This window comes from Garra rufa, chromosome 21 (assembly GCF_049309525.1).
Source record: "Garra rufa chromosome 21, GarRuf1.0, whole genome shotgun sequence".
Lineage (NCBI taxonomy): Eukaryota > Metazoa > Chordata > Actinopteri > Cypriniformes > Cyprinidae > Garra > Garra rufa.
In genome coordinates, this window is record NC_133381.1 from 25,984,384 (window position 1) to 26,002,864 (window position 18,481).

The window sequence follows — 18,481 nt, forward strand, 5'->3', positions numbered from 1 at the left end:
GATGAGAGTCATATTGCAGGAGCATATGTGCAGAAATATGCTTTAAAAAAGAGGGAGAGACACATGTAGAGAAGAATGAAGAAGCATGCACATTTACAGCAGTCTGTTAACCATTACAGCACAGTAAGCGTGAAAGCTTTCACAGTTTTTTTACAGACTTAGACTCACGCTTTTACTCACTTGTAAACTCTAAATTCTTTTAACTCTTTTGTACTGATAGTATTCTTTGATAGACATATAAACTTGTTTTTTAGGAAAATCAATACCTAGTTCTTGTTCATAGCATATTTTTCATTGACTGGCTAAATTAAACAAGTAATTTTTTTATTTGACTTAGAAACTGCTTGTTCAATTCATCACAATAAAAGAAATTATTCAATTACTGTTGAAGTCAAAAGTTTACATACACCTTGCAGAATCTGTAAATTGTTAATTATTTTACCAAAATAAGAGGGATCATACAAAATGCATGTTATTTTTTATTTAGTACTGACCTATCTAAGATATTTCACATAAAAGACAATTACATATAGACCACAAGAAAAAAATATTAGTTTCATTTATAAAAATGATCCCATTCAAAAGTTTACATACACTTGATTCTTAATACTGTGTTGTTACCTGAATGATCTACAGATGTTTTATTTTTGCTTAGTGAGTTGTTCATGAGTCCCTTGTTTGTCCTGAACAGTTAAACTGCCCACTGTTCTTCAGGAAAATCCTTCAGGTCCCACAAATTCTTTGGTCTTTCAGCATTTTAGTGTATTTGAACCCTTTCCAACAATGACTGTATGGTTTTTAAATACATCTTTACACACTGAGAACAACTGAGGGAAATATATGCAACTATTACAGAAGGTTCAAACACTCACTGATGCTTCAGAAAGAAACACAAACTAAGAAAAATTTACATTTTAATTCTGTTCAAAGGTTTTCACCCCATGCTCTCAATGCATCGTGTTGCCTTCTAAAGTATCAGTGAGTGTTTGAACCTTCTGTAATAGTTGCATATGAATCTCTCAGTTGTCCTCAGTGTGAAAAGATGGATCTCAAAATCATACAGTTATTGTTGGAAAAAGTTCAAATACACAAAAATTATGAAAAAACTAAGAATTTGTGGGACCTGAAGGATTTTTCTCAAGAACAGAACTCATGAACAACTATCACTAAACAAAAAAACTAAAAAAAAATTAGCTGTGGATCATTCAGGTAACAACATAGTATTAAGAATCAAGTGTATATAAACTTTTGAACAGGGTCATTTTTTATAAATTCATCTATTATTTTCTCTTGTGGATTATATGTAAACATTTTTAATGTTAAGTATCTTATTTAGGTCAGTAAATAAAAAATAACATGCATTTTGCATGATCCCTCTTATTTTGGTAAAATAATTAATAATTAAAGCTGCAAGCAGCGATGAACGGGCCCTCGCACACGGGCTCACCGCCGACCGGTGGCTTTAGGAACACAGCTAATGGTGGGCAGTATGCTTTTAATACAGCAAAAATAGGAGAAATATGTCAAAGTCACTTAAATGTGCCAAATATCCTGCTGCCAGCTGGTGGCGCTATGCCTATAACTGATTATTGGCATGTAGATGTGTTCAGGCTGGCACTTTCATCAAACATATGAAGTTTGGTGCAGATTGACCTTGGTATGTTTGAGTTAGTGAAAGATATGATATATCCTGCTGCCAACAGGTGGCGCTATGATAATATCTGAATATTGGCCTTTAGGTGTCTTCAGGCCAGGACTCTTACCAAACCTCTGAAGTTTGAGGCAGATCAGACATTTTATGGCTGAGTTATTACACTTATGTCCATGGCGAAACATCAAACTTTGTCAGGCCGCCACGGACACGCCCTTTACTGAAACTCAAGATCTTCACAATTTAACATCTCTAAGGCCTCTAGATCAGACTGACCAAATATAATGTTGATTTCATTAAATGTCTAGGAGGAGTTTGCTATAAACCTAATCCCCTGCAAGGACTTCAGATAATGCCAACTGTGAACCAAATGTGAACATTTTCCCTATATTCTGATGATGATGATAAGAACATGTAATTCATGATGATAACAAAATGTTATTATTGCTTGCATTACATTCACCACTTCTGCTTAAATCGTTACCTATCTGTACAATTTGTATGTGGATATTGCTTTGCTGGTGACTCCTGTTATAAGACATCACTCTTAAGCGCTACATAACTAAGAATCAATAAGGAAAACGGTGCACAGTTGGCAAATGCATTCACAGTAACCCTCTGCTAGTTTGGATTTTAAGTTTACAGAATTGAAAGGGTTACACTTTAAAATCAACACAGAGACACATACACACAATATATAAAATGTTGCCATCCAGTTTCATTTGTTAACATTAACTATATTAGTTAACATGAACAATAATTAAATAGCATTTATTAATGTTAATTAATATTAAGCTAAAAAAAAGTATTCATATATTGTTTAAAGGTAAATTAGTATCTTTTAGTTTATGTACTGTGAATTAACATGAACATGAACACAGTTCATGTGGGTGTACAGCAATACACAAAGTGCTCTATAAACGCTTAATTCTTTCAAAATATCTTTAAAAATCAAGTTGAGTGTTTTAATGGGGCGATATATATATAACTGATCTTAAAATGATGGTTTTCGGATGTTTTGAACAGATAACAGCAAAGTTTGTTTTGTTGTCAAAGTTTGTCTTGAAATTTTTAATTATTATAATTTTATATTCAATAAATAACACTATGAAAATATTGTCTACAATGAAGATTATTCACTCATGCTTAAAAGTTGTATTTTTCTTAATCTTTTGCTATGTGACTGAATAGGACAAGTTCATGGTACAGTTCAGTAAAAATAAATAAAAAACAACAACTGCAAAATACAAAAAATGAAAGATTTAATGACCCTTTATATTTTCTCAAAATATCAGACATATTTATGTCGATTACGCTACAGCAATGTGCATCTTCCTCAAAGATGGTCTTAAGCAAAACAGCATGTTCCACTGGTCTCTCTCCCTTACACCCCTCCCCCCTTCAGTCACTCTTCAGTGACTCAATGGTGACTGAACACAGACAGGCACAGGCAGAGTGACAGCAGGTTTCTAATTTCTTTTTTTAATTTTCTTTAATTCATAGAAGCTTGTATAAAATTGATATTTACACCACTTGCTCAGAATGATAAGATCTCTGTGTGAAAAAAGTTGTAAAGAGTTTGGATGCTGCACTTTAAAGATATAAAAAAATTACGGTTATGTTTTTTACTACATCTTTAAAAAATCACCACGTCAACACCGTTCAAGATATCCCAAATTTGCTCGCAATTTAACATCTTCAGAATCTTCTCTTCATGTTAAAAAAGTTTGGTGTGAATACCTTATTTTTCTTAGAAGGAGTGTGAATTTGTTTACAGCCTGATTTTTCCAAAAATCCACATTCAAATCAAAATAGCCGGCTTCCTGTTGGTCTCAGCTAATGAGTTTGATTTAGAAAGTTGTCCAAATTGATGAGATTAATATATGTACAGAGTTTGGTGACTGTAGGAAAAACTAACCCCCCAACTTTTGTCAAAAGATGGCGCTATAGAGTGCCTGCTCCACGTCCATTTATGACCTTTTGCCAGTGTCTAACTATCATTAATATTGATGTGTGTGTTGAGTTTCATGAAATTCTAAGCATGTTAACTGCCTCGAAAAGACAGGAATCTAATTTTAAAGTTTGACATGTTGCCATGGCAACAGCATTCGATTTATCATCGACCCCTTTACATATTCTTATCGGCCGTGTTTTGACATGATTTTGATGAAGTTTAAAGAAAATCGAGTAAAATTAAGAGGCTGATTTCAAAGCATTTTGAAAATGACACACTTCCTGCTGCCAGTTGGTGGCGCTATAACTTTGACTCATAATAGTCACATTTATGGAATCGGCATCATACAACGAACAAACTGGTGAAGTTTCATCAGAATCAGGCAATGTGGTCAACAGTTATTAGACACTTCCTGTTTCTCATTTCTCGCCATAACTTTGTCGCCTTGCCACGGCCAAACCGTTCGAGATATCAAAAATCTCCTCGCAATTTAGCATCCCCAATGTCTTGAGATCATGCTGACCGAGTTTGGTGACAATCCCATGGAATTCCTGGGAGGAGTACGTTAAATTCCAGAGCATGCGCTTTTTAAACAGCCCTAAATATCTCACTTCCTGTCAGGTGGAGCCTATGACATAGAGTACAAAAGTTGTTTGGCTCAGTGAGATCTATATGTGTACCGAGTTTCATATCAATACATGCAAGTATGTGTGCGCAGTACATCAAGTTTTCAAACTGTGTTCCAGGGGGCGCTGTAGAGGCCCTGAACCACGCCCGGGTCCCAGCCTCTTTGGCGTCCTGATGGCCGCAGATTCCAACGTGTGTGCAAATTTTCAAGAGTTTTTGAGTATGTTAAGGCCCCCAAAAGTGCCCGGAAGGTTGAAAAAAAAAAAAAAAAAAAAAAAAAAAAAATAATAATTAAAGCTGCAAGCAGCGATGACCGGGCCCTCGCCGTCTGTGCAGTCGCCATCCCGATAGCATCAGGAAAACGTTGCCCAGTTGGCACATGCATTCACAGTAACCCTTTGGACTAACCCTAACTGTCTCTCCTCCTGTCTGACTCTTTCTCTTACCACCCATCCCCCCTCCTTACACTCAGCCACTTACCACACAAACACACATATAGAGTGCAGAGCAGAGTGAGATCAGATATGTTTTTTAATTTTCTTTCATTCGTGGAGTTTTGTAAAATTATGAAATGAACTGTGTTTGATCAGAATGAATAGTTATTTGTATGAAAAAAGATTCAAAGAGTTAGGATGCTGCACTTTAAATATATAATAAATCATTGAAAATTGAAAATGGAAAATGAAATTCTAAGCACACTATCTGCCTTAAAAACACAGGAAACAAATATTTGAAGGTTTTTTTTATTTTTATTTATTTGCCATGGCAACAGCATTTGATGCATCAGGGACGCCTTTACAGACTCTCGTCGGCCGTGTTTTTACATTATTCTGATGAAGTTTGAAGAAAATCTAGTACAAATATATTGTTCGTTGTTCATTCGTGTTTGTTAGTTCATTAACCATTGTTAACAAAAGAGACCCTATTTTAAATAGTTACCATGTTTTATGATCTACAACCATTTTTAAATATTATTTTAATGATCTATAAGCATCTGTGAAATAATTATAAACAAATATATTAAAAATAAATACATATTAACTTAGTTGATGTATTTGTTTCTCATTCTAATTAAGTGAACTGAGCAGTATAGTGTCATACCTATAAGATTTTTTATTCTATCAGTGAGAGTGTATATATGTATATAAATCATATAATTTTTCCTTAAAAGATTAAAAAAAGATTTTAATGCTCTTTAAGCACCTATACAAAATAATTATGTAAAAGTACATTGACAGTACAGTCTATATCAACTGATTCTATGGATTATTTTCATTCTTATACACTGAGAATGAGCTAAATAGCATTAGAGGTCAAACGATTCCTTATCTTATGAGGACCTCTAGTGTTCATCCCTGGTATTAGAGCTTTAATCTGACAAATTTATGTGACACTTTTAATGTTTTTGGGGCCTCTGAGCATGATAACATTTTGAAACTACACGTATTTCCTAAGAATTTCTTGTTCTTTATATGTAAAAAGTTTTGATGAGTTAGAATAATGCAATTTAAAGATATATGAAAATAACTCTTCATCTTTTTTATTGTTACTTTCATAAATCACCACATCAACACCGTTCAAGATGTCCCAAAGCCGTTCACAATTTAACATCTTCAGTATCTTGGCATCATGTTGACAAAGTTTGGTGTGAACTGTCTGATTCTGCTATGAGTGATATGAATTTATTCACAGCTATATTTAAAAACACAGGAAACAAATGTTAAAGTTTGACATGTTGCCATGGCAACAGCATTTGATGTATCAAGGACCCCTTCACAGATTCTCATCGGCCGTGTTTTGATATTATTCTGATGATGTTTGAAGCAAATTGAGTAAAATTAAGAGGTTGATTTAAAAGCGTTTTGCAAGCAACAAACTTCCTGCTGCCAGTTGGTGGCGCTATAACTTTGACTCATAATAGTCACATCTCTGTGATCGGTATCATACGACGAACAAACTGCTTAAGTTTGGTCAAAATCAGATAAAGTGTGTCAAAATTATGAGACATTTCCTGTTTCTCATTTCTCGCCATAATTTGTCGCCCTGCCAAGGCCAAACCGTTCGAGATACCAAAAATCCCCTGGCAATTTTGCATTCCCAATATCTTGAGATCATGCTGACCGAGTTTGGTGGCCATCGGTGGAAAGGTCTAGGGGGAGTATTTCAAATTCCACAGCTTGATTTTTCCAAAAATCCATATTTAAATAACAATAGCTGACTTCCTGTTGGTCGTAGCTAATGGGTGTAAATTAGAAAGTTGTCCGGCTTGATGAGTCCAATATATGTGCCGAGTTTGGTGACTGTAGGACAAAGTAACCCCCCAACTTTTGTCAAAAGGTGGCGCTATGGAGCACCTGCTCCACGCCCATTTATGGGCTTTTATCAGTGTTTAACTGTCATTAATACAGATGTGTGTGTTGAGTTTCATGAAATTCTAAGCATTTTAAGTGGCTCAAAAACATAAAAAACTAAAGTTAAAGTTTGACACGTTGCCATGGCAACATGATAAAAGTTATGGATAAGGCCCTTCACAGATTCTTATCGGTCGTGTTTTGACATTATTGGGATGAAGTTTGAAGCAAATTGAGTAAAATTAAGAGGCTGAGTTTAAAGCGTTTCAAAAACGTCACGCTTTCTGCTGCCAGTTGGTGGCGCTATAACTTTGACTCATAATAGTCCCATCTCTGTGATCGCCATCAGACGATGAACAAACTGCTGAAGTTTGGTCAAAATCAGACAAAGTATGTCAAAGTTATTAGGCACTTCCTGTTTCTCATTTCTCGCCATAAATTTGTCTCCCCGTCACGGTCAAACCGTTCGAGATATCACAAATCCCCTGGCAATTTTGCGTCCCCAATGTCTTGAGATCATGCTGACCGAGTTTGGTGGCCATCGGTGGAAAGGCCTAGTAGGAGTATTTCAAATTCCATTGCATGCACTTTTTAGACATCCCTGAATAGCCGACTTCCTGTTTGGCGAAGCACGGACTATGAGTGTGAAATTTGTTCGGCCCGATGAGGTCTATATGTGTATGAATTTTGGTGACTGTAGGTCAACCGTTGTGCGCTCCAGAGCCCTTCAAAAGTCGCAATTTTTAACGCTGTGCCATGCCCCCCCCAGGTGACCCCCCCATGTCAAAGTCTGTCCCGCCCTGATGGCCGCAGGTTCCAATGTGTGTGCAAAGTTTCAAGAGTTTTCGTGTATGTTAAGGCCCCCGAAATCCCCCAAAACATTGAAAAAAAAATAATAATAATAATAATAATAATAATAATAATAATAATTAAAGCTGCGAGCAGCGATGAACGGGCCCTCGCACCCGGGCTCACCGCCGACCGGTGGCTTCAGGAAAACAGCAAACGGTGGGCAGTATGCTTTTAATACAGTAAATGTAGGAGAAATATGTCAAAGTCACTTAAATGTGCCAAACTTGCCGCTGCCAGCTGGTGGCGCTATGCCTATAACTGATTATTGGCATGTAGATGTGTTCAGGCCAGCACTATTATCAAACATATGAAGTTTGGTGCAGATTGACCTTGGTATGTTTGAGTTAGTGAAATATATGAGATATCCTGCTGCCAACAGGTGGCGCTATGATAATATCTGAATATTGGTCTTTAGGTGTCTTCAGGCCAGGACTCTTACCAAACCTGTGAATTTTGTGGCAGATCAGACATTTTCAGGCTAAGTTATAACCACTTCTATGTCTATGCAGAAACATCAAACTTTGTCAGGCCACCACGGACATGCCCTTTAATGAAAACTCAAGATCTTCACAATTTAACATCTCTAAGGCTTCAAGATCAGACTGAACAAATATAATGTTGATTTAACTAAATGCAATCAATGCAAGGACTTCAGATAAATGCCAACTGTGAACCAGTATGCTACAAATGATGATAAGAACATGATTCATGATGATAGCAAAATGTTATTATTGCTTCCTTTACATCCACCACTTCTGCTTAAATGTCATTGTTACCTATCTGTACAATTTTTGTGTGGATATTGCTTTGCTGGTGACTCCTGTTATAAGACATCACTCTTAAGTGCTACATAACTAATAATCAATAAGGAAGATGGTGCCCAGTTGGCACATGCATTCACAGTAATCCTCTGCTAGTTTGGATTTTAAGTTTACAGAATTGAAAGGGTTACACTTTAAAATCAACACACAGACACATACACACAAAATATAAAATGTTGCCATCCAGTTTCATTTGTTAAAATTAACTATATTAGTTAACATGACCAATAAATAAATAGCATTTATTAATGTTAATTAATATTAAGCTAAAAAAAGTATTCATATAAAGTTTATGTACTGTGAATTAACATGAACATGAACACAGTTCATGTGGGTGTACAGCAATACACAATAAAGTGCTCTATAAACTCTTCATTCTTTCAAAATATCTTTAAAAATCAAGTTGAGTATTTTAACGGGGTGATATATATATATTTATAACTGATCTTAAAATTATGGTTTTCAGATGTTTTGAAGAGATAACAATAACGTTTGTTTTGTTGTCAAAGTTTGTCATATTTTTTTATTATTATTATTTTATATTCAATAAATAACACTATGTAAATATTGTCTATCAATGAAGATAAATTGATCATGCTAAAAAGTTGTATTTTTTTAAATCTTTTGCTATGTGACTGAATAGGACAAGTTCATGGTACAGTTAAGTAAAAAATAAATAAAAAACAACAACTGCAAAATACGAACAATGAAAGACAAAGTGACCTTTTATATTTTCTCAAAATATCAGACTCTCAAAGATCAGACATATTTATGTAATTAAAATACATATGTGCATTTTTTGTTCAAAGATGGTCTGTAGGATGGCTCTCTACTCTGTCACCCTCTCTGCCTCTCACCCCTCCCCCTGCAATAATGAGCTTCTCTGTGCCTGACTGAACGCACACACATACTGTAGAGACATTCACCAGAGTGACAGCAGGTTTCTGAGTTATTTTTTTAATTTTCTTTAATTCATTGAAGCTTGTATAAAATTTATATTTCCAGCACTTGCTCAGAATGATTAGATCTCTGTGTGAAAAAAGTTTTAAAGAGTTTGGATGCTGCACTTTAAAGATATAAAAAATTAGGGTTATGTTTTTTACTATATCTTTAAAAAATCACCACGTCAACACCGTTCGAGATATCCTAAATCCGCTCGCAATTTAACATCTTCAGAATCTTCTCTTCATGTTAAAAAAGTTTGGTGTGAACAGCTGGTTGTTCTTAGGAGTAGTGTGAATTTGTTTACTACCTGATTTTTCAAAAAATCCACCTTCAAATCAAAATAGCCGGCTTTCTGTTGGTCTTAGCTAATGAGTTTGATTTAGAAAGTTGTCCAGATTGATGAGAACAATATATGTACAGAGTTTGGTGACTGTAGGAAAAACTAACCCCCCAACTTTTGTCAAAAGATGGCGCTATAGAGTGCCTGCTCCACGCCCATTTATGACCTTTTGCCAGTGTTTAACTATCATTAATATTGATGTGTGTGTTGAGTTTCATGAAATTCTAAGCATGTTATCTGCCTCGAAAAGACAGGAATGTAATTTTAAAGTTTGACACGTTGCCATGGCAACAGCATTTGATTTATCATCGACCCCTTTACATATTGTTATCGGCCGTGTTTTGACATGATTTTGATGAAGTTTAAAGAAAATCGAGTAAAGTTAAGAGGCTGATTTCAAAGCATTTTGAAAATGACACGTTTCCTGCTGCCAGTTGGTGGCGCTATAACTTTGACTCATAATAGTCACATTTATGGAATCGGCATCATACAAGGAACAAACTGGTGAAGTTTCATCAGAATCAGGCAATGTGTGCAACAGTTATTAGACACTTCCTGTTTCTCATTTCTCGCCATAACTTTGTCGCCTTGCCACGGCCAAACCGTTCGAGATATCAAAAATCTCCTCGCAATTTAGCGTCCCCAATGTCTTGAGATCATGCTGACCGAGTTTGGTGACAATCCCATGGAATTCCTGGGAGGAGTACGTTAAATTCCAGAGCATGCGCTTTTTAAACAGCCCTAAATATCTCACTTCCTGTTGCGTGGAGCCCATGACATAGAGTACAAAAGTTGTTCAGCTCGATGAGTTCTATATGTGTACCGAGTTTCATATGAGTACGTGCAAGTATGTGTGCGCAGTACATCAAGTTTTCAAACTGTGTTCCAGGGGGCGCTGTAGATGCCCTGAACCACGCCCGGGTCCCAGCCTCTGTGGCGTCCGGACGACGGCAGATTCCAACGTGTGTGCAAATTTTCAAGAGTTTTTGAGTATGTTAAGGCCCCCAAAAGTGCCCCAACGGTTGAAAAAAAATAAAAAAAATAAAAAAAAAAAAAACAAATAAGAATCCTTAGAAGAACAATAGGGCCTTCGCCCTTTTGGGCTCGGGCCCTAATTAAAGCTGTGAGCAGCGATGAACGGGCCCTCGCACCCGGGCTCACCGCCGTTCGGTGGCTTCAGGAAATCAGCAAACGGTGGGCAGTATGCTTTTAATACAGTAAATATAGAAAAAATCTGTCATAAGTCATTTAAATGTGCCAAACTTGCTGCTGAAAGATGGTGGCGCTATGCCTGTAACTAATTATTGGCATGTAGATGTGTTCAGGCCATCACTATTATCTAATATATATATATATATATATATATATATATATATATATATAAAACTCATCTTAAAATTTTATAATTTTCAGATGTTTTGAACAGATAACAGCAAAGCTTGTTTTGTTGTCCAAGTTTGTCTTGAAATTGTTAATTTAAATTTTATATTCAATAAATAACACTATGAAAATAAATGTCTATCAATGAAGATAAATCGCTAATGCTAAAAGTTTAATTTTTCTTAATCTTTTGCTATGTGACTGAATAGGACAAGTTCATGGTATAGTTCAGTAAAAAAATAAAAAAACAACAACTGCAAAATACAAACAATGAAAGACTTAGTGACCCTTTATATTTTCTCAAAATATCAGACTCTCAAAGATCAGACATATTTATTTCGATTACACTATATATATATATATATATATATATATATATATATATATATATATATATATATATGTGTGTGTGTGCATTTCTCAAAGATGGTCATTAAGCAAGATAGCTTAATTTCACTTTCTACCCCTCTCTCCCTCTCTGCCTCTCACCCCTCCCCCCTGCAATAATGAGCTTCTCTGTGCCTGACTGAACGCACACACATACTGTAGAGACATTCACCAGAGTGACAGCAGGTTTCTGAGTTCTTTTTTAAATTTTCTTTAATTCATAGAAGCTTGTATACATTTTTTATTTGCAGCACTTGCTCAGAATGATTAGATCTCTGTGTGAAAAAAGTTTTAAAGAGTTTGGATGCTGCACTTTAAAGATATAAAAATATTTTTTACTATATCTTTAAAAAATCACCACGTCCACACAGTTCAAGATATCCAAAATCCGCTCGCAATTTAACATCTTCAGAATATTCTCTTCATGTTAAAAAAGTTTGGTGTGAACAGCTGGTTGTTCTTAGAAGTAGTGTGCATTTGTTTACAGCCTGATTTTTCCAAAAATCCACATTCAAATCAAAATAGCCGGCTTCCTGTTGGTCTTAGCTAATGAGTTTAATTTAGAAAGTTGTCCAAATTGATGAGATTAATATATGTAAAGAGTTTGGTGACTGTAGGAAAAACTAACCCCCCAACTTTTGTCAAAAGATGGCGCTATAGAGTGCCTGCTCCACGCCCATTTATGACCTTTTGCCAGTGTCTAACTATCATTAATATTGATGTGTGTGTTGAGTTTCATGAAATTCTAAGCATGTTAACTGCCTCGAAAAGACAGGAATCTAATTTTAAAGTTTGACATGTTGCCATGGCAACAGCATTCGATTTATCATCGACCCCTTTACATATTCTTATCGGCCGTGTTTTGACATGATTTTGATGAAGTTTAAAGAAAATCGAGTAAAATTAAGAGGCTGATTTCAAAGCATTTTGAAAATGACACACTTCCTGCTGCCAGTTGGTGGCGCTATAACTTTGACTCATAATAGTCACATTTATGGAATCGGCATCATACAACGAACAAACTGGTGAAGTTTCAGCAGAATCAGGCAATGTGGTCAACAGTTATTAGACACTTCCTGTTTCTCATTTCTCGCCATAACTTTGTCGCCTTGCCACGGCCAAACCGTTCGAGATATCAAAAATCTCCTCGCAATTTAGCGTCCCCAATGTCTTGAGATCATGCTGACCGAGTTTGGTGACAATCCCATGGAATTCCTGGGAGGAGTACGTTAAATTCCAGAGCATGCGCTTTTTAAACAGCCCTAAATATCTCACTTCCTGTCAGGTGGAGCCTATGACATAGAGTACAAAAGTTGTTTGGCTCAGTGAGATCTATATGTGTACCGAGTTTCATATCAATACATGCAAGTATGTGTGCGCAGTACATCAAGTTTTCAAACTGTGTTCCAGGGGGCGCTGTAGAGGCCCTGAACCACGCCCGGGTCCCAGCCTCTGTGGCGTCCTGATGGCCGCAGATTCCGACATGGGTGCAAATTTTCAAGAGTTTTTGAGTATGTTAAGGTCCCCAAAAGTGCCCGGAAGGTTGAAAAAAAGAAAAAAAAAAAAAAAAAAAAAAATAATAACCCTTAGAAGAACAATAGGGCCTTCGCCCTTTTGGGCTCGGGCCCTAATAATCCTTAGAAAAACAATAGGGCCTTCGCCCTTTTGGGCTCGGGCCCTAATAACCCTTAGAAGAACAATAGGGCCTTCGCCCTTTTGGGCTCGGGCCCTAATAATAATTTAGCAGATTCTGCAAGGTGTATGTAAACTTTTGACTGTATTTTCTAAATTGACAAATAGACATATTTAATTTTTTTTAAATTGCATTTCAAAAAGCATTTCCCAATTGCATAATTAAATTTAGAGCACATTCGCAACACCAAAGCAACTATAAACCACTTACCTTGACGACACCAAGGTGAAGGGTAACTGTCAAGAACAACAGATGACAGAGCAGGTGCATTTCTCACGGAAGGACGTTTATGGATCTGAAACATGCGTTCAACAGGTGACTTGAAAATTTCAATCCAGAATCTCACCCAGAATGCACTCTAAAAAGTTTTTCTCCAAATGTAAACTTTTATAAGTATAAGGGAATGAGGATTGTGTTTAAAATTTAATCATCCTCTCCCAAAGATTTGAATCTTCTGGAGGATATCCTGAGAGACATTCTTCATTTCATCAAGAAACCACAGAACTAATGAACACCGCACACAAGACATACAGAAAAAAAAACGTCACATAACGATCTACACTATCATATTAACCTGATATGTCAAAAAAAAAAAATCGTAATTGAAAGCAAAAGAGATCATACTTATAAAGTCAAGATAAAAGACAAAGCACAAGTCTTGATCAAAGCTGATTCTATCTGATCGCTGTTCTCTTTAAATAACTCACAGTAGTCTCAGTATTGTGTATAAGCCCCGGAGTGCTCATTAGACGCGCGCGCGCGTGTGTGTGTGTGTAGAATGGAGTGGCCCCATCACTGGGAAGTCATTACTGTAAGTAACGGCTCAGAGCAGATAGAGTTACGCTAAAAGAGCAGTCGTACTGACAGAATCACCCTTTCATTGCTTTGCTATTTCTTTTAATTGGTGTAGAAATTCTTACCAGATTCTCTCTTCTCTTATGATCTCTCTTTCTGTGCCTATTTAATCTCTTTGCCTCCTTCTTCTACTCCGTATTCCCTCTCACACTATCAGGCAGCCACATACCTTTCTTTTCCCTCTGCCCCTCCTTCAGGTTTGTCTTGTTTCCCCCCATCTTCTCTCCTCATTTGATAATCTATTTCTACCGTCTCCTCTTACCTGGCTCTGCACTCCTCCATATCCTCTCCTGCCTTTTCTGGCTTCACCTGAGAAGTCCTTAATTAGCAATCCATTAACGGCATGGATGCACACACACACACACACACACACACACACACACACACACACACACACACACACACACACACACACACACACACACACACGCACTCACTCACTCACTCACCTCCACTTACACATGGACTGTGAAAAACATCTGAAGACACTGTGCAAACCTGAACTCTCTCTCTTTTCTCTCCTCCTACTTTGTACTGCATTCTTCCATCTGTTTCTTTGGCCTGTAAATCTTTTAGTCTGTAAAGTATTGCCAAACTCAATGAGAACCAGAGCTCTCTCACTCTCTCTTTATCCCTTTCTGTCTCTCTCACACACACCGACATAAACAACTGAAATCGAGGGCACTGGGCCGGATGGCATGAGTCTAAAACTATGCTTTGAAATTCCAAAACAAAACTTGTTGTGTATGTAATGTCATAATAATCCACAAATCTTCACACTGTGAAGTAACTAAAGACTTTTTTGTATGAGTATGTTCGTGTTGTTTTTCTAAGAGTAAAGCTTTCGCAGGTGCTGATGTGTCTATTTTAAAGACTTTTGGTTATAGTCACAGGCAAATAGATAATAATGTCCTCTGTGGTGTCCTGCGGCCTTAAGTATCTGATCTCTTTGCCCTTTGACCTCAACATGAATCACTAAGTCAGGACAGTTTGTTTGCCATTCATCACTTTTGCTTTTGTTTTTGTCACATTGGTGGGAGGTCTCCCACATGTTGACTCACATGTTACTAATTTAGCATAAACAGGAGACAAAGGCTTCCATTATGCATACGCACGCAAATGTGGAGTGATGGGGCCCTAAGCAGAGATATTTAGAAGTACGGCATTAGAAACAGTTGTTTGACGGCGCCATCTGGTGTTCAGTGGATAAAGTGTTAGCAGCACTGAGATGTTAAGTCACATTTATTTATATAGCTCTTTATACAGTATTGATTATTTCAGAGTCATACTGATTTAAAGCAGCTTCACAGCAGGAAAATAGCCGTGTTACGAAGTTCTTCAATTATCAAACAGAATCAATTTGTTAAAGTCAGTTCAAAGTCAGTTCAATGTTAATTCAGTTTGGTTATAGCTATGTTTATGTTAGCATCCATTATAAAACAATGTAATTTTCAGACGTAAATCAGCTCTACAGAAGACAATAGTGTCATTATTCACCTCAATTCAATTCAAGCAATCATTTTTGTATGATTTTTTCCTCAGAGAGGTGAGTAATATTTTTATGCTCTGGTACAAAGAAATAGCAAGCTCCAAAAATTTCACAAAAAGGATGAAATGGATAGAAATGGTTCATGACGTATTTATACATTTAGGTAAAGTTAAAAAAACCCATTAAATTCTATCATTCTGCAGTTGAGGTCAAAAGTTTACATACTGTACACCTTACAGAATCTGCAAAATGTTAATTATTTTATGAAAATAAGAAGGATCATACAAAATGCATTTTATTATTAATTTAGTACTGACCTGAATAAGATATTTCACATAAAAGATAGTTTGCATACAGTCTACAAGAGAAAATAATCGTTGAATTTATAAAATGATCCTGTTCAGAAGTTTACATACACTTGACTTTTAATACTTTGCTCTTACCTGAATGATTCACAATTGTTTTTTTTTTTTGTATTGTTTAGTTGTTCCTGAGTCTTTCAGGTCCCACAAAGTTTTTGTTTTTTCAGCATTTGTGTGTATTTGAACCATTTCCAACAATGACTAGATGATTTTGAGTGTGAGTGCTTTTCACACTGAGGACAACTGAGGGACTTATATGCTATAATATAATATAACTATTACAGAATGTTCAAACGCTCACTGATACCTCAGAAGGAAACACAATGCATTGAGATCCGGGGGTGAAAACTTTTGAAAAGAATGAAGATGTGTACATTTTTCTTATTTTGTCTAAATTTTTTTTTCTTTTATCTTTTTTTTCATTTAGTACTGCCCCTTCAGAAGCTATAAAGATACGTACATGTTTCCCAGAAGACAAAATGATTTAAATTTACCCTGATATTCAAATTCAAAAAGTTGTCACCCCTGGCTCTTAATGCATTGTTTCCTTCTGGAGCATCTGTGAGTGTTTGAACTTTTGTAATAGTTGCATATGAGTCCCTCAGTTGTCCTTGTTGGAAAGGGTTCAAATACACAAAAATGCTGGAAAACCAAAGAATTTGTGTGACTTATAAGATCTTTTTGAAAAACAGCAGGCAGTTTAACTGTTCAGGACAAACAAGGGACTCATGAACAACTATCACAAAAAAAAAAAAAAAAAAACAGCTGTGGATCATTCAGGTAAAAACAGTATTAAGAATCAAGCGTTTGTAAATTTTTTAACGGGGTAATTTTATAAATTCAGCTATTATTTTCTCTTGTGAACTATATGTAAATGTCTTTAATGTGAAATATCTTATTAAAATAACATGCATTCTTTATGATCCCTCTTATTTTGGTAAAATAATGAACATTTTTCAGATTCTGCAAGGTGTATGTAAACTGTTTGACCTCAACTGTATTTAGCTAAAGCTAAAAATATATAAATCATTAAATTCTACTATGACACATCAGTGAATGAACCTATTCAGTGGGATTTTTGGCAGGACTAACAGTGCTATATTTCTATTTCTAAACATGTTGGCAGCATCTCTCTTTTATACTTTCACAATCCTAGGCTGTTTGAAATGCTGAAATCTCTGGAAGGTTTCTGAGCAGATGAAATTTTAATAGCTGGAGCTGAGAGTTTTTTTTGCCCAGTCTATCAAGGAGGAACAAAAACATGTACTGAACCATGTGTGCAGTAGGGGAGAGCAGAGTACACTGTTGCAATATGCACAAGTACAATGGAATTCTTAAACATGCTGATCCTTAGTGGCATTCACAAATCACCAGACACCACAACCATACAAAAAATAACTAGTATGACAACATGAAGCAGCAGACAGCAGATATAAAGTATTAAAGTGGTGATGTAACAGAAGCGCTGACAGATCTTTTCATTCAAACAGTGATGTACATCCAAGTGAAACAGACAGTGTTGGGGGTAATGCATTACAAGTAACGTGAGTTAAATAATCAGATTACTTTTTAACTTTTTAATTTACAAGAAAATATCTGAGTTACATTCTCAAATAAGTAATGCCAGTTATTTTTTTCTTATTTATTGATTGAAAGCTGTCTCCAAGTTTTTTTAGTTCTAGAATAAATGTGAACATGCATTAATTCATCTCACTCACAAAAAAAATAGATTCAGTATTCCTCAAAAATGAATAAAAACTGTGAAATGCAACTCAGAATATGATGCAAACCTGCAATAATTAAATATGTTTACTTTATGTATTTAATCTCATGTTATCAACCAGTGTCTTTGCAAAAATTAGCTGTCTAAGCCAAATTATTTAAGATGAACTAACATTTGTTCTTTTTTATTGCTGAAGAGTGTTGAACTTTCTTCTTATGCGTTCTACTATACAGACGTGAATTTATTTTTCCTTCAGCCTGAGGCTTTTTGTGTGAAGAGGCTTTTACATTTGCCAAAAATAGAACTTTTTATATTAAACGCAAACAAGCAAGCCCTGGCCAAATTTAAAAAGTAACGCAAAAGTAATGTAACACATTACTTTCCATTAAAAGTAACCAAGTAACATAATTAGCTACTTTTTATTTATCGGTTGTTGATTGGGTGAAGGCAGATTTGATAATAATAGTATATAATAGTATATCTCAATATCTCAATAAAGCTAAAATAACACTGCCCTGAGTGAGTTGAAGAAACAGGATTCAGCCTGAGAAATGTCCCTGGCCTTCTATAGCTTAGTATTGGGCCCAAGGGACAGGGGACTCATCCCTAAACATGTTGTCTCAGGCCCTGGGAATTTTATTTAGGCTTCTTATCTGTAATGATTTGTGTTTTAGTTTTTTGTATAGGCCTGCTCAGTATTTACATTAGGGTAGGCCTATGTAAAAAAAAAAGTTTAGAATACGTAGAAATCCTGACTGGGTTACTTACCTTTTTCATAAATTAAAACGTAGGCCTATAAAATGATGGTGGGCCCCGAGGACTGATGGGCCCTTTTACACCAAAAGCTATAGACTAGCCAACAAATATCTAACACTTATTTGTAATTACGTACATAATTCAGATAATAACTATAAACTGCAAAATGTGTGTAATATTCCACATATTTAGTATACACAAAAACTATCCCATATCACATGTCAACATCTCTATTCAGTAGTCGCGCTCGCTCCCGACCACAGAGGCAGCCCGCAGCTCGTGCACTGTGAATCAC

General features: G+C 35.9%; 1 protein-coding gene across 1 annotated transcript in view; it reads right to left on the reverse strand.

Moving 5' to 3' along the window:
• sparcl2 (SPARC-like 2) overlaps positions 1 to 14,277 on the reverse strand; it is a 33,303-nt gene extending 19,026 nt beyond the window's left edge. The window contains exons 1-2 of the mRNA XM_073827426.1: positions 14,119 to 14,277; positions 13,212 to 13,296 (exon numbers count right to left, since the gene is read on the reverse strand). Of these exons, the coding sequence (XP_073683527.1) occupies positions 13,212 to 13,271 (60 nt within the window). The 5' untranslated portion in view covers positions 13,272 to 13,296; positions 14,119 to 14,277. The remainder of the gene's footprint in view (positions 1 to 13,211; positions 13,297 to 14,118) is intronic.
• Between the last annotated feature and the right edge of the window lie 4,204 nt (positions 14,278 to 18,481).